General features: G+C 36.1%; 1 protein-coding gene and 2 non-coding genes across 3 annotated transcripts; 2 read left to right on the top strand and 1 right to left on the bottom strand.

The window, feature by feature from the left end:
• Positions 1 to 894: 894 nt before the first annotated feature.
• LOC114522059 (inhibin beta E chain-like) lies at positions 895 to 5,540 on the top strand. The gene is made up of 2 exons (XM_028542675.1): positions 895 to 1,441; positions 3,915 to 5,540. The coding sequence occupies exons 1-2, from the start codon at positions 1,120 to 1,122 to the stop codon at positions 4,616 to 4,618; spliced, it is 1,026 nt and encodes a 341-aa protein (XP_028398476.1). The 5' UTR covers positions 895 to 1,119; the 3' UTR covers positions 4,619 to 5,540.
• Positions 5,541 to 12,511: 6,971 nt separating this feature from the next.
• Trnas-aga lies at positions 12,512 to 12,584 on the bottom strand. Its single transcript has one exon. It is a non-coding gene; the product is annotated as a tRNA-Ser (tRNA).
• Positions 12,585 to 12,735: 151 nt separating this feature from the next.
• Positions 12,736 to 12,808, top strand: Trnas-aga. Its single transcript has one exon. It is a non-coding gene; the product is annotated as a tRNA-Ser (tRNA).
• The last annotated feature ends 1,969 nt before the right edge of the window (positions 12,809 to 14,777 follow it).

Here is a 14,777-nt window from a genome sequence, read left to right as displayed (position 1 = left end):
TTGGTTGTGCATCGCTGATCATTGTTTTGGCTTTATAAATATATTTATGAGGGACAGCGTTAAAAAATAGAATCTAAAAAATGTAGACCAACCTACGGTAAAAATTCTTCTCGTTTGATCGCGATTAATGCTATCTTAAACAGACTTATGTCATAACGTAAATTAGCAAAGCGTGCGTGTGATTATCCCGCAATAGTTTTGTTCAAGTAGAAACAATCAATCTTAATTGACGTACAATCAAAGGAAAATATGTGAACGGCTGGCCTCAAATGGGATGAAAAATACCCTTCATTGGCATATTAAGTAACATCCCTGCACAGAATGTTAATATTGCACAGTTAAGATCGGTGTGGTGAGTTAGGAAGTGTTGTCCTTACACTTGGGTTCAGTATTCTAACAGATTAATAGGTGGTTGGCATTGATGTGGGCATATAGAGCATTATACCATCTTACTGACAAAATTCTTCTATTGAGAGCGCGTACGATTACATTTTTTCGTTTCGATGACACACTTGGTAAATAACATTGCTCCACAATCTTTAAAGATTTTGAAATTAAAAAAATTCTGGCGTGGTCACAAAGATTGTGTGCGCACAATGATGCGCTTATCAATTGTTTGTGATAATGATCACATGTGTTGTGAAATTCACATGGCATTTGCTATGAAACGTTAAAGTCTTTTTATAGCAGCTTATCGCTGCTGCTCGCATGATCTAACTTCCCAGCAGCTTGCGTTAATTTCTTAACAATTTTTGCTATAAGTGTTATCGTGCCCAAACCATGTTTGCTTCGTGTGAAAAAAACACCAAGAGCAGAGCAGCATCGTAAATCGATCCCCTGGTGTTCATCTTTGAGGTTTAATGTTTCTAATTGCTTATTAAAACTTACTATTATAACTTACGCACGAGGATATTTGCTGTTAAAGATTCAATTTCCTATCAGAATAGATCGGGCAGATGTCGAAATAAGGGTTTGACAGATTGGCGCACCTATAAAGGCCTTTCTTCGATGATCAAAGATTCAGTTAACAGCGAGTGTCACGAGCATCACTTAGCTTGTGAATTTCCGTCCAGTTTTAAAGTTTCGAATTGATAGACGGTGTGAAAGCAAAGAAAAAAAATGAGCGAACATCGCCGTTCGACAAAAGAAACCGCCCTGCTTCTCCTATTTCTTGCTGCAACTGTGTTCAGCATTGATGGCCTGTGTTGGAACTGCTTGCCAAATAACTTGTCCGTGGAAGAGATCGACAAGATTTTCGCAGAGGATTTTAAGGAGCGCTTAATGGAGAAGCTTGGTCTCACGAATGAGCCAGTTGTGCCTGAGAATGTTACACGCCCACCGCAAGAGGTAGTGGATGAAATACTCTCCGAGCAGGATAACGTTGTTCATAAAAAAGATAAAGAGATGTTGCAGACAATTGTCATTCAACCGCTCAACAACGGTGAGTTCTTGTTCTTCAAATTTAAATCCTTATAGCATACAAAATATTAGCTACAGGCAATATTAATTAGGGAACGTAGGTATGCCAGTTCGTAAGCAGGTTCTTCAAAGCTGCGCTCTCTGATTAGATAAAATTTCCAGACGGAAAGGTCTTCGCTCCGATCGCGTGAAACGTTCAAATTATCGTTGTATTTTCAGGTCAACCAGCTAATGACACCCGCCGTATAAATAGTAACCTGGTAGTGGAAGATTGAATAAGGCATCATTTACCTCTGCAATAATACATCCCCTGCTGAATGCATTTTGAGTATGATACCCAGTAATCCTACTTAATTCCAATCAAACTGATTTCATTCACTGTCTCAGGGGATCAAAATTGGCTCGAGATTTGAATTTCAGGGTCGCATGTGTGACAGCTTAATAATTTTATATGGCCTTTAGGATTGTCGATCCTTCATAATACGATAAGCAGTCTTCCTAAAGTGCGAGGTCAGGATTTATTGCAAATTGAAACATGAGAACATGCGACTTGTCGATCAGGAATTCGTATAAATGACATGCGTGAAATCATAAAGACTGGTTTAAGATTTAAACCTCGCCTTGGCATCTTCTATGCAGTAATTCGTTCCGCAAAATATGATATACAATGTCAAATGTATTCAAATCTATGGCAATAGGAAATGGAAGTGCCACGTAGCGGCAAATAAAATGACTTGGGGGTTAGTTGGCTACAAGCCGATTTATTTCACGCTAAGCAATTTTGCCATATAGTACGAGTAAAAAAAAACAGCGTTGACCATAATAAAAATCCTTGCCGAACATTCGGATTTCTTAATAGACTCATTGCGGTATAAAAATAACATTCTCGACAATTTTTTATATTTAACGAGAGAGAGCATTACATAAAGTATTGCGTGGCGATGTGTTGTGAAATTAAAGTTCTGAAACATTAGTTTTACACCGCAGACTTTGATGCGGTTTTTCAGAAAAGAGTATATCAATTTTCACCGCGTAATAGAAAAGTTTAGCCTACGCGACGAAAACTCCGCAACGAAACCACATTTTAATCAATTTGCCTTCGCAATTTTCAGCAATGGTAAATCATTGACACGATTTGCCTAATATCAAATTTTTGTTTTATACACCACGGATTCGTCGAGGTGCTATATAGGAGTGTCTGATTAAAAGGAAATTTGGGCGAAACAACTGCCAACGTAGACATAGTCATAGTGTTCATTTCGTCACAATTTTTCTGAAGCCAATTGTCGCTGAGCGTAAATAGTTTGGATTCACTAAAAAACTGCATCGACTGTAGCAAAACCTATGCCTTTAATATTTCTCAATATTAAATGTACTATAGTTTATACAAAATAGCGACATACTGCCAGACATTCTTAAATTTTAGGCGGATTGTTTCACAGTCAGTTTCCAAGTGTGCAGTTTATACTCATATAATAAAATCAATCCTTGTAACCATTTATATACAGAATATCCCATAACACTTGCAAATTTTCAAGAAAGAGGATAGGGGGTCAGAATCTAATCAATGTCTGCTCCAAGAATTATTCGAATTGATTATTGTTTTCGTTTCGACTAACTACGACTGAATAAATAAATTAGAAAGTGTATTAATGATATTCTTATTCTTCACATGTATATAAGACCTTGAAATTTGTAACTCACAGTTTGAAGCATGCTTGAATTTTTTGCTTGGCTACATGCAACACATACACCCTTGTCACCCTTATTTGTAAACAAGCGTTTAAAACGTTTTTGTAAATTGGGAAAACTAAAAATATATAAACTTTAATGAACATATTACGTGTATTTGCGTTACTCAATGGGTTAAACTCTGGCCAAAAGTGGTTGCGCTCTTGACGCTTTTAAAGTTTTACACACACTTTAAACAGGAGCTTCAAAATTAGCAAGAAAGATTATCTTTCTGCGTTTAAGACCGTATGCATGCACCACACGCACCCTTGTGTTATTTGTAAACAAGCTAATCATCGAACAAGCCCCATGTGGGTTTATTAGCATGTGATAATTAACGACAGGCGCGATGTAGGGCCTAAAGTGAAATTGAAATATTGTACACGTCCGATTTCACGCCATTCCAGGTTTTTGCGGCGTGGGGAGGGGAGAGGGTGGACATTTGAGCGGACTCGGCCAACTGAAATAATGTTGTTTTTTTGTCACTGCACTGACATTTTCTACCAACCGGAACCGCGATTAAATTAAACGATTGCGGTATAACTGAACACACCATTCTCTTTATTTTCGACCAAATAGACGCACTTTTAGGCTTGTTTGAACACTGGCGAATCTACCTTATTATGTTATATGGTGTCTATACTGGTCAGTACCGAACTTGAGTGCCATACGTTCCTTACTGTTTTGTGAAAGTGTTTTTACTTGTGAAAAAACAGCATAATATAATAAACACAATTCAAACTCAATTTATATTAATGTTCCAGATTCCGTGGTGTCGAACACGACCTCCTATTTCGAATACGCAACTGACATAGATAGGTGGAACCGCATTGATCATGTCACGTTGTGGATGCACGTCGAGGCAAACACGGGTGTTTACAGAGTGTACGAAAAAATATCCACTTCACCACGACGTATGGTAATTGTGGACGAACACGAAAGCGATGTTTCCCAATGGAAAAAACTGAATTTCGTACCCAACAGACAGTGGTTGGAGAAACCATGGGGTAGGAAAATACGTATCGAAATTGAAGGGATTGAAACACCGATCGCGCACAAGCCACTTCTCCAGTTAAAAGTGAAGCCAGTGATAAAACGCCATAGAAAACGCTCAGTCGTCAGCACAACGGTGAACCCATCGGTGAAGGCGACCGTCACGGACGACTGCATTCCGAAGAACTTGGGCCTTTGCTGTAGGCATACTAGAAATATTGATATGTCGAGTTATTACCCATGGATCGTCGTGCCCAATCCATTCCGATCATTCACATGTTCGGGAACTTGTACTCTCAGACACAGAACCAACAACACGTGGACTCTCCTAACGCAAATCACGAACGTGCGACAACCGTGTTGCGTACCAACTAGCTTTGACACAGCGACTCTTTTGATCTATGACGGCACAAGCACAACGTATAAAACCAAGATTATAAACGATCTGCTAGTCACAAACTGCGGTTGTACTTGAACAAGGACCTCAAAGATTGAGCGACGGTACCGGCGTCGTTAAACCGCATAGGAACGCGCACGTTGTATTTCAGTTTTGTTATGGATACGGGTTAGAACAGTCTGGTTTAGTTAATTTGATAAGATATAATTGGGCTTAGACAAGGTAGTGTGGATTATATCGTAAAACAACCGTATAAAAGACACTGCATGGTTGTCATTGGGGTTTTTTGGGTCGATTTCATTCTCGTATGGAAAATTGTTTAATTGTTGCAATAACACTATATTTCGTGTTTCGTGCATGGTTTTCCTGTTCTGCCTAAGCCGACTTTTTTTCTGCGAAATGATATCAGGTTTTAACATCTTAATATAGTGCATTACCGTTACGTTTACCGTGGAAACGGGCTATTTTTTGACCGCATGCATAATCCATGCTGGCTAGTTGTAGTTGTTTGAACATTTTCTAATATATATCGTCAACGCGTCAACTCGCGTGGAGTGGCATTTTGTTAATAGGGGTGTTGGTGATTAACTCGGTACTTTAAAGGTTTTCTCACTTTACCAACTCTTAGTACGTATAGTTTTATTAGCCAAAATGCATATGACTGTAGATAGCTATTACATGTTCATTCGGTAAAACCGATGAACTATTTGAAAGGAATATATAAAAAGGCATCACAAATTAATGTTGTCAGGCATATTGCATGTTTGCTTTTAAATAACGTTCATGTATACGCTAAACAAAACGTCATTCTATTCGCTCAAGATCACGTCTTTTGTACGAATCTCAGCAAGGAGCTCGCGTGTAACTAAATTGACGTGGTGTTGAGAGAATAGATTTTATTTCGTTGATAGATTCAGTGTAGTATATAATAATGACTTAGGAGCATATATATATATATATACATATATTGTATATTACCTCTTCAATATTTTTATGCGATGATAGTGTTAATTTTCTCAAAAATGTTTAAAACATTTTGTGGGTTTGGAAAACTAATGATGTTGTAATGAAATGAATAAACTTTCATTAACATATCACGTGTGTTCGTTTTACTCAACAGGTTAGGCTCTCGCCAAAAGTAGCTAGTCGCGCCCTTTCAGGTTTTCATTTGTTACATGCGCTACACAAGGCTGCCAAAAAATTAGTGAGAAAGATTTTCCTCCTGGCATTCTTGCTTATCCGGCTGGTTTATGTAATATTTGTTTATTGATGCGGTTTGCATACAAAAAGCATATGCTTTTAATTTAGCCTTGCTTTCCTTGCTAAGCCTTGCTTTCATTTAATAGCAACTTTCGTGAGCATGTCAAGGTGGTTGATGTAATGGAATACTCCTATACGTATAGGGCAACAATAACCGCATTTATATATCCGGCCATGTTGAAATAAGGTAACAACGGATGAGTTTGCTGCACACATATAAAGTAAAAGGTCCAAGGCCACGAGATACTTGCATGGGATCCATTCGTGTAAATTAACAGAAAATATCTTTCTCCGTTAAGTTTAATTATATTTCAATGTTATTTTTGGATGTAAACTTTATTTAAACACACCCGGGTTACAACATATTATATAAGTTACAGCAATTTCATGATCACTTAATCGTTTGCATAGCAGCTGCTTTACTGAAAACGATGTTTTCAAATTTTACGAAGAAAAGCTGCGTATACATTCACATTTGCCAGCATTCAATACTTTATACACATTTTTTTGTCAATACAACACAAAGTGAGCAATATGCTTCTCGCGAAAGAAAAGCTCTGAAACAATTAGGCGACATTCTTTCCCAACAAGTGCACTGTGACAATTAAGTATTAGCTGTACGATGATAGAATTGCTAAATAATTCGCTTTTATAATTTTGCTATATAATTTATTTTTATAGCTATATTTGTGATAATTGTTAAAAAACTATAAAAGTACTGAACAGATTCCACGATTCTTACTCTAATAGTAAAGAGGATTCTTTAAACTGTGGCCACATATTGGCCGAGCGATAATCACCTGCATGAGCGGATTTTTCAAAATGGCGGCGGGTCGGGAAGATGAAGAAATAAGTAAAAAAAAAACAAAAGCACAAGGGGGGCAAAAGAAATTGGATATTACAAAATTTTGGTTGTGTATATGGCTCTGTATATATCACTATATAGGCCCGCAGTTCTCACACAATCGACCCGGGCCAACTAAACTATATAAGATTATAGACAACTCCATATATAAGATTAATTGAATGTTTTAAAGTAAGTGTTATTCTCTTAATTCGTAGTTCGTGCATTTACCACAACAGAGGGTTTCAGACTTCTTCCTATTGTGCGGCTTACGCTAATAGTAGGGCTCGCAAGTTGATGACCCTTTACGGTTAATTAGATTTAATTAGACGATATCAGATTTTCTTTTTTTTTATTTTTTGGAAATGAATCGAGACAGCAGTTTTATACAACTTGTGGTTTGGAACAACTTTTTTGGCAGGCAATAACATTTTGGACTCTCAATTTCCCTTTTCCGCTAATTAGATTAATTAGCCATCTGACTGGTTTTATTAAAAGTTTCAGCATGTTTGTGGGTCTAAAGAAAGATCTCGACCTTGTGCAGTATGCCAGTATCCGTTTTTATATAGCGAACCCCCCTTCAGTAATACCCAATATTCAATAACATGAACGGACAAGTTCATTGTTATTAGAGTGTGGTTTTCAACTGTTTTTCCTAAAATGCATGGAAGTCATGTGACAAAGGGTTTGTTTACATTTTGAGCCTCAAATACTCTTCAAATACGATTACTGTCTGAATATTAAGCTCTATTTACTCTTGTCTAAATTAACAACACTATTTACCTTTGCTACGCTTCTAAATGAATATGAACTAGAGCTTATGTTAAGAGAAAATAATCGAAATTTCGGCAATTTTTACATCAAATTAAGGGTCCTCACATTGTTGTGTAAGCGAAACAATTACCGATGCGCAGAACGACTTGACTTTCACTTCAATTAAAGTACATGAAGTAATGGCTGAGGTGTAAACTACGTTTGTTATATTTCCTATGATTGTTTTATTGTTTTACCCTCTCAATTATCTCTGTATATCGAAGCAGAATTAATATATGGAAAAAGTTCTATAAGCTAATGCTAAAGGTTAAGTATCGAAATGCCTGAGTTATAAAGATAAGTTGATATGTAATAGTGAAAACAACGAATGTTTTTGTTTTTTGGTGGATATAGTGAAACCTATTGAGAGGGTGCATTCAACTTCGGGAATGCTCCAGAATTAAAGAGAATTATAACGCACGCATCATCCTTCACGTGCAAGTCATCATGTTAATAGCTGGATAAACGCATGCAGACGGATATGTTTATCGACGCATATAATAGAAAGCAGATGAGCAGCGAACGAGTGACCCCAATTTTAAACAAATGACTGAACTTTTTTCCTCTTGGAAATATTACCTTATTTCTCTGGTGCATTCATACTCAAACGTCCTTTGATTTAAACCGGCGTCGATATAATTTTACCCGGAACTAAACTGCGTCAAAATAGTGGACAAAAGTGGACATTGCCGCATTCTTCATGGTTGCATAAATATTTTCATTATCTAGTTGAAGTTTCCGATATTTAGATAATCGATGTAATGCAGCTTATTTGAATAAACGAAGCTAATAGAGAGCATATACATTTAAACGATAACCGACGATATAGAACCGAATTTAGTGCTGGGAAGGTATTAGGTAAAAATAGAGGTTTTAGGTAAATATTCTTTTAGATGCTGGTGCGCAAGAATTATAATTGAATATCAGGTCATTATCATCAAAAATTCTCTTAATTTGCAGGATGAATATAACTCAGTAGGTTGGGCCATTTAACTTTGCTGCCATGCATAGGAAGACTTATAAGTTGCACAATAAAATGTATTTGCTCTATAGCCAATCCAATTTGGATATCGGAAGATTCAGCCTTTATCAGAATTTCGACCAACTTATAAATCCGACCTCGACGCTGCTTCGAAATCCGGTAATAAAAAAATCGTTAGAATGCGTGCATATAATGCGTTATGCAGGGGTATATATGTCAGGGGTTAAAACAATGAAAACAATGATCAAATGCCAAGGCTGCCGTGCAGATGGGCTAAAAAGGTAGCCAAACATGCGTCTTCACTGGTACCACAAAAAAAAAGAAAAAAAAAAAAGAGCTATATATAAAAACAATGGGCTATATATAAAAACAAAGGACGATGACTACTTTATCCAAGTAAGGAATCAAACGTAGTTATATTACTACGTGATGAGATCAATTGTGGGAGCTAGATGAACATATGACTTATAATTTTAACATCATTCTAGTAAGAGCTATACATTTCATTTTTATCGTTATTGTGATTTCCGTACAGCATTAACTTTGATTAAGATAAGAGCATTAGATCAATATCCTTTACTGAGTATGTAAAATTTACTATATTATTAACATCGGATGTCAGTGCTAACTGACTGCATGCACAATGCTATGTATATTAAACTGTTTTTAAAAATGCCAAATATAGGGCAAAAGAAACAGGTGATTAATTCATCAACTTTTGATTTTTGCTTCGAACCGCATAATGCTAACAATGGCAATATATTGGCGCCAACCCGTCTGGTTTCTATAGGCCAAGATATTTCCATATGTTTTCTTATTCTCTATACTCGCATTCTCTAAGTTTTGTAAAAAAAAACGATACCCCCTGTCGAATTAAAAAAAAACAATTGGGAAAAGTACTTGGCTAACGCACTATACAGTTTATTGACAATGATCGATACGTTGACAGTCTATACTCCAACTTTTTTTTATCATAGCTAACATGCATAGCTACATAATGTATAAATTATGCTTATATAAATGACATTCAGCCGAATGCCATGTATTATATGTCGACAGTCATCGCCAATTAGACGTAAACGAATTTAATTACAAGGAAAAGCGGTCGCAACAAAGTGGCAATTAATTGTTGATGAAATTAAACAACTCACCAAACTGATTGCTGTCAGGAATTGGGAAATGATACTTCTTAACCATGCATGTGGACAAACGCATATAGCCTACCGGTCTTGTCCTTTTGTGCATGATTTCACAAGATACTGAACATTTTGCGAAAGATGCTAATACAATATTTTATTTTCAGAAATAGGGTTTTTGCCCACCTAATATGAGGTCATGTATTGGTCGACTATAATCTCACCTTCACTGGCCTTTTCTTTCTTCTCTTCGTTATTTACAATTACTGAAAATTAAGCGTCTCAATCTCAAGTACATACATATGTTCAAAGTGAAAGAACATGAAGAATGTTCCAGAACTGTTAGAAAGTTTCTTAAATCATCTACAGTGCACAGTCAAGTCTGAAAATTATTATGATAATTAATTTCTTTAGAAATTTATTGTTTTCACATTCACTGAACACCAAAATATTGGCATAGCGGGACAAATAGTCAGGCTGGCTATGCTATTGATAGTGCATGCACCATGGGTGCGTATCAGACTTCTTCCTTACTTTGATCGTTAAAATTTATCGCTCTTGCCGTGATTCCTACTACGGCAACAAACGACATTCATTCACACAATAAGCAAATTTAATCAGAACCAATGAAAATTTCTCCTGACCTATTCACACTGCATCATTGCATGCATGTAAGTTTCTGCATGCATAAATTGTCGGACCGAGTGAGTCATCTATAGTCTTGAGAGTTTACTATGTAGGACTTAAGTTCAATTTCGCAAGCAGTAGCGTTGTTTATTGAGGTATAGTTGAGTGGCGGTCAACATAAAAGGAAAATATTTCGTTATCGTAACGACGTAACCCTATATCTGGGATGGCACTAATGACAGCCCGACGATCCTTTGCCAAAATGAAACTATTTAACTAGAGACACTGTTATTATACAATTAATTTTTATAAAATTATTAAAAAATTCTTCGTATGAAATAAAAGAGTGCTCAATACTGCAAGCTAGTAGAGCGATATTTATTTATTCATTTACATAATTCTTAAAAAATTGGGATCGCTACTCTGAGTTTCGTGCCAATCATCAGGTAACGAACTGAAATTGAAATTTGGTCGCCTGATGATTGAAATTCAAAGTAGCGATGCCGAATATTTAAGAATAATATAAATGAATATATATATATTTCTGTGGTGTTCAGATAATCGTACGAACAGTCACTATAAAGAATTCAGTTGGACAAAAGACGAATTAATCAACAACCCCCACCCCTCCCCTTTCAAACAAGCCTCTTGCGATGATCCCGTGCATGTAAGGTCTTACTGTCATATGATGCGAAATTTTGGATTTATACCATTTCAGCCTGCCTTATCTAAGTTATCTTTTATATATAAATAGATTAATACTTCGATTTCAAAAGTCTTTTAATATTATCCTCATGCACCATGCACTGAGTCGTAGACGTATACTTATACTTATCGTATACGTATACTTATTAATACTGAAAACTGTGCGGATTTCATTTGTATTAGATATACCTTTATAAATATAGGATATTCAGATATGACAAAAATATAAAAAAACAGTTGTGATATTTATGAACAACATCGTGATCAGATATTATTAACTTAACGATTGCCAAAATGCAGTTCCTTTCCGTCTATACATTCCACGAATAACAAGCATTCTAATGGGCATAGAACTATAGGATATAATAAACAATGGGAAACTGTTGTGTCTTTTGTATGCAAAGTGAATTATACTACTTCAAATTTTAAATGTCGAATAGAACCTCGCGTTTCACGACCTTCCTTATATATATATATACCGGGTGGCGCAAGAAAATGTTCCCCCTCTTAGACTTATCGTAATTAAAAAACTAATACAGATATCTTATTCAAATAAAGTTTGTTGAACGCTGTAATGCCTAACTTAAATTTTGATATCTTGTTCTACAATATTAGTCGAGATCGAGCCGTTTAAAATAAAGGTGCATTTTTTGACGAAGCGAATAACATGACTAAATATCGCGACTCAACTAAGTTATTTTCAACTTCCACGATAGGCGTTTTTAAAGCGTTTTTTCATGTATGTTGTCTTTGCATGTTTAAAGATTCTTAGATTAAGGTATTCGAAGTATCTTGTAAGTGTATTTGATGTTAAAATAATACTGTTCATCGTTCGAACAAGGAGTTGCAATGCACAAGGGAACGAAAGCAAAGGAGCTTGCCCGCTTTGTTATAAACATGCCTCGTTTAACGATGCGGCAACGAGTTTGGATTTGTTTGAAATATGCGAGGACTAACAATGCAAGAGAAGTTTTACGTCGATAGCAAAATCATTGGAATAATATTCCATCTCCAAGCATAAAAACAGTGAGGATTTGCCAGACGAAGCTATCAATATTTGCTCTTATATACTGTTGCGTGCTGTTTTCATTCTATTTTAGAACATTTTTTGCTTCTCCCAGAAACGCTACCTTGAGTTTAAACTCCTATATCTTGCCTAATATTGTATAGAAATGTACAAGGCTTACATTAAAATTTAAGTTAAACACCACTCCACTCAATAGACTTTACTTAAAAATGATATCTTTTTTAGTTTTTAAATTAAATTAAGTCAAAGAGGAGGAACATTTTTTTGCGCCACCCGGTATATATAATATTATATATATATATATATATATATATATATATATATATATATTTATACATATATATATATATATTATATATATATATATATATACAAGTAGGCGTCAAAAGTTCTCCATGTCAATATATATATATATATATATATATATATAATATATATATATTATATATATATTATATATATATATTTTTGTACTTTTGCTCTCAATTGAGCCATGTGTTCACTTGTGGATATATATGTAAGGTGTATTTGTTCTTCTGCACAAGTATAACCAACCGGGCAAGCAGAAAATTCTACTTGACCGCGGTGGGAATCGAACCCGCGACCTTCGCATTTCTAGAACGATGCTCTACCGTCTGAGCTACAAGGCCAAGTTGGGAACGACTGTGATTTTACTTAAGTTGTTATTGACAATGCGGAGTTTCGCAACATTTGCAGAAGTAACTGCATAACGACATGTAAAAGGACGAAACTCCGCATTGTCAATAACAACTTAAGTAAAATCACACTCGTTCCCAACTTGGCCTTGTAGCTCAGACGGTAGAGCATCGTTCTAGAAATGCGAAGGTCGCGGGTTCGATTCCCACCGCGGTCAAGTAGAATTTTCTGCTTGCCCGGTTGGTTATACTTGTGCAGAAGAACAAATACACCTTACATATATATATATATATATATATATATATATATATATATATATACAGGCGTAGTGATAGAAACTAGCGCATACAAAATCGTCTGGGTAGAGTGCTCAATGCTAATGCAGAGCGGCATAACACAAGATGAGAAAACGCAGTCCTATACGAAACAGTCCTGTAGTAAATAAAATTTCGATGAAGTAACCTGCGTTTTCTCATCTTGTGTTATATATATATATATATATATATATATATATATATATATATATATATATATATGTCCCAATATAACCAGGGAGCAGCGTTCAAACAACTTAGCATCAAATGTGGTATAACAATTGCCTAAAATATACAAATTGAAAACGCTTCTCGACGTTTCGACCTGAGGGCCTTCGTGAGGAGAGTTAATATGAGAGTTTGTCATAATGCAATCTATGGACGCTACAGCAGTCAAGTATGGACGCCAGAGCAGTCAAATGTAATATCGTTAAGTAATATACAAGAATATTATGATAGGTTGCTTTTGAAAGTAAAAATATTGAAATCGTGTCCTGTCTGTGTGGGCCTTTAGACATGGTGATGAAAACCAGCGTTGTTAATCGAGCTATTACCCGTTTCATTTTTTTATTATACCTGTAAGATCTGAATCTCTGCATTTTTTTAACCATAATCCTTCACATTCCTCGATGCTTGACCGTAGACTTATGCTTCTGTGATCAGACTTCTGTCCCCTTAGGTCACGTCTCTATCCTCGCCAATCTATTGAAGAAGGGAGTGATCGTCACTACTATGGTATCGGCCCATCCCTAAAAATGATAAACATTTAATTAAACCTAGTATCGCATCGCGATCTTGTGGTATAGTAGTGGTAAGGGCAATGGCTTTCCAGGTTGTAGTCATGAGGTTTAAATCTGAGGGGGCCTGTTCTTTCCCTGCTTTCCCGAACATTAAAAGTGCTTTCGAACGTTCAAAAGTATAAAATACCTACCAGACCCTAATTCTCCTTGACCGTGACGAGAAACCGTTTCTTCAACAGTTTTTTAACCCTCGATCTTGTACTTGATACTCCATGACTTTTCTACAAGGCTAACTGGTGATTGTTGAAAACCTACAGCAATTTATTCAACTTAATCTTACCATGTATTTTTAATAATGAAAATGTTTATTTAAAACGTCTGGAACGGAATTCGAACCATCTACTATCCTTATAGGCCGAAGGTGATGATGAAAAATATTTTTGCCTGGATTCGAGCTATCGCCGACACACGAGAATATCATTCTCACCTCTAGACCAGAAGATCTTGTGCTGGTCGGCTCAGGTTATTTAATTTTCTTAATTCCCTTTTTCGAAGGTCATAATGAAAAACAGTTATGCTTGCATTTGAACCATCGGCCTAACACTTGGGAAACCATGGGTTTCACTACTAAACCACGAGCCTCTGCTGACCAGCTATGGTTATTTAATTCGAACCATCGACCTTCCACTGGGAGATCGTTGGCTTCACCCATAGACCACAATATGTTGTCCTAAACTAAAGATATTTATATTCCAGGATTCGAAGTAAGTTCACAATGACAAAAGTTTTCTCAGGATTAGAACCACCCACTTACCAGGGCCGAGACCATTGTCTTCACCACTAGACTGCCAGGCTTGCAGGGTTTTTTTTATCTAATCCTTTTCTTTAAGGTGTTATGAATTTTTTTAATGATTATAACCACCGACCTAATTTTTACGACACCACATATTTATCCAAGGATTCGAATCAATGACTTAGCGGTCGGGAGACAATTTTTTTTCATCACAAGGCAACCAGTTTTGAGCTTTCAGACCAGTGGCGTAAGGGAAACGATAATTGGGGGGGGGGGCACATATTCATATATTCATGTTAACAGACCTGTAAAGACAGCAGATTTGAAAAGAAATTAATC

This window comes from Dendronephthya gigantea, unplaced genomic scaffold (genome assembly GCF_004324835.1).
Source record: "Dendronephthya gigantea isolate DGI-Jeju-01 unplaced genomic scaffold, DenGig_1.0 000000F, whole genome shotgun sequence".
Classification (NCBI taxonomy): Eukaryota; Metazoa; Cnidaria; class Anthozoa; order Malacalcyonacea; family Nephtheidae; genus Dendronephthya; species Dendronephthya gigantea.
This window is presented reverse-complemented; position numbering and strand designations above follow the sequence as displayed.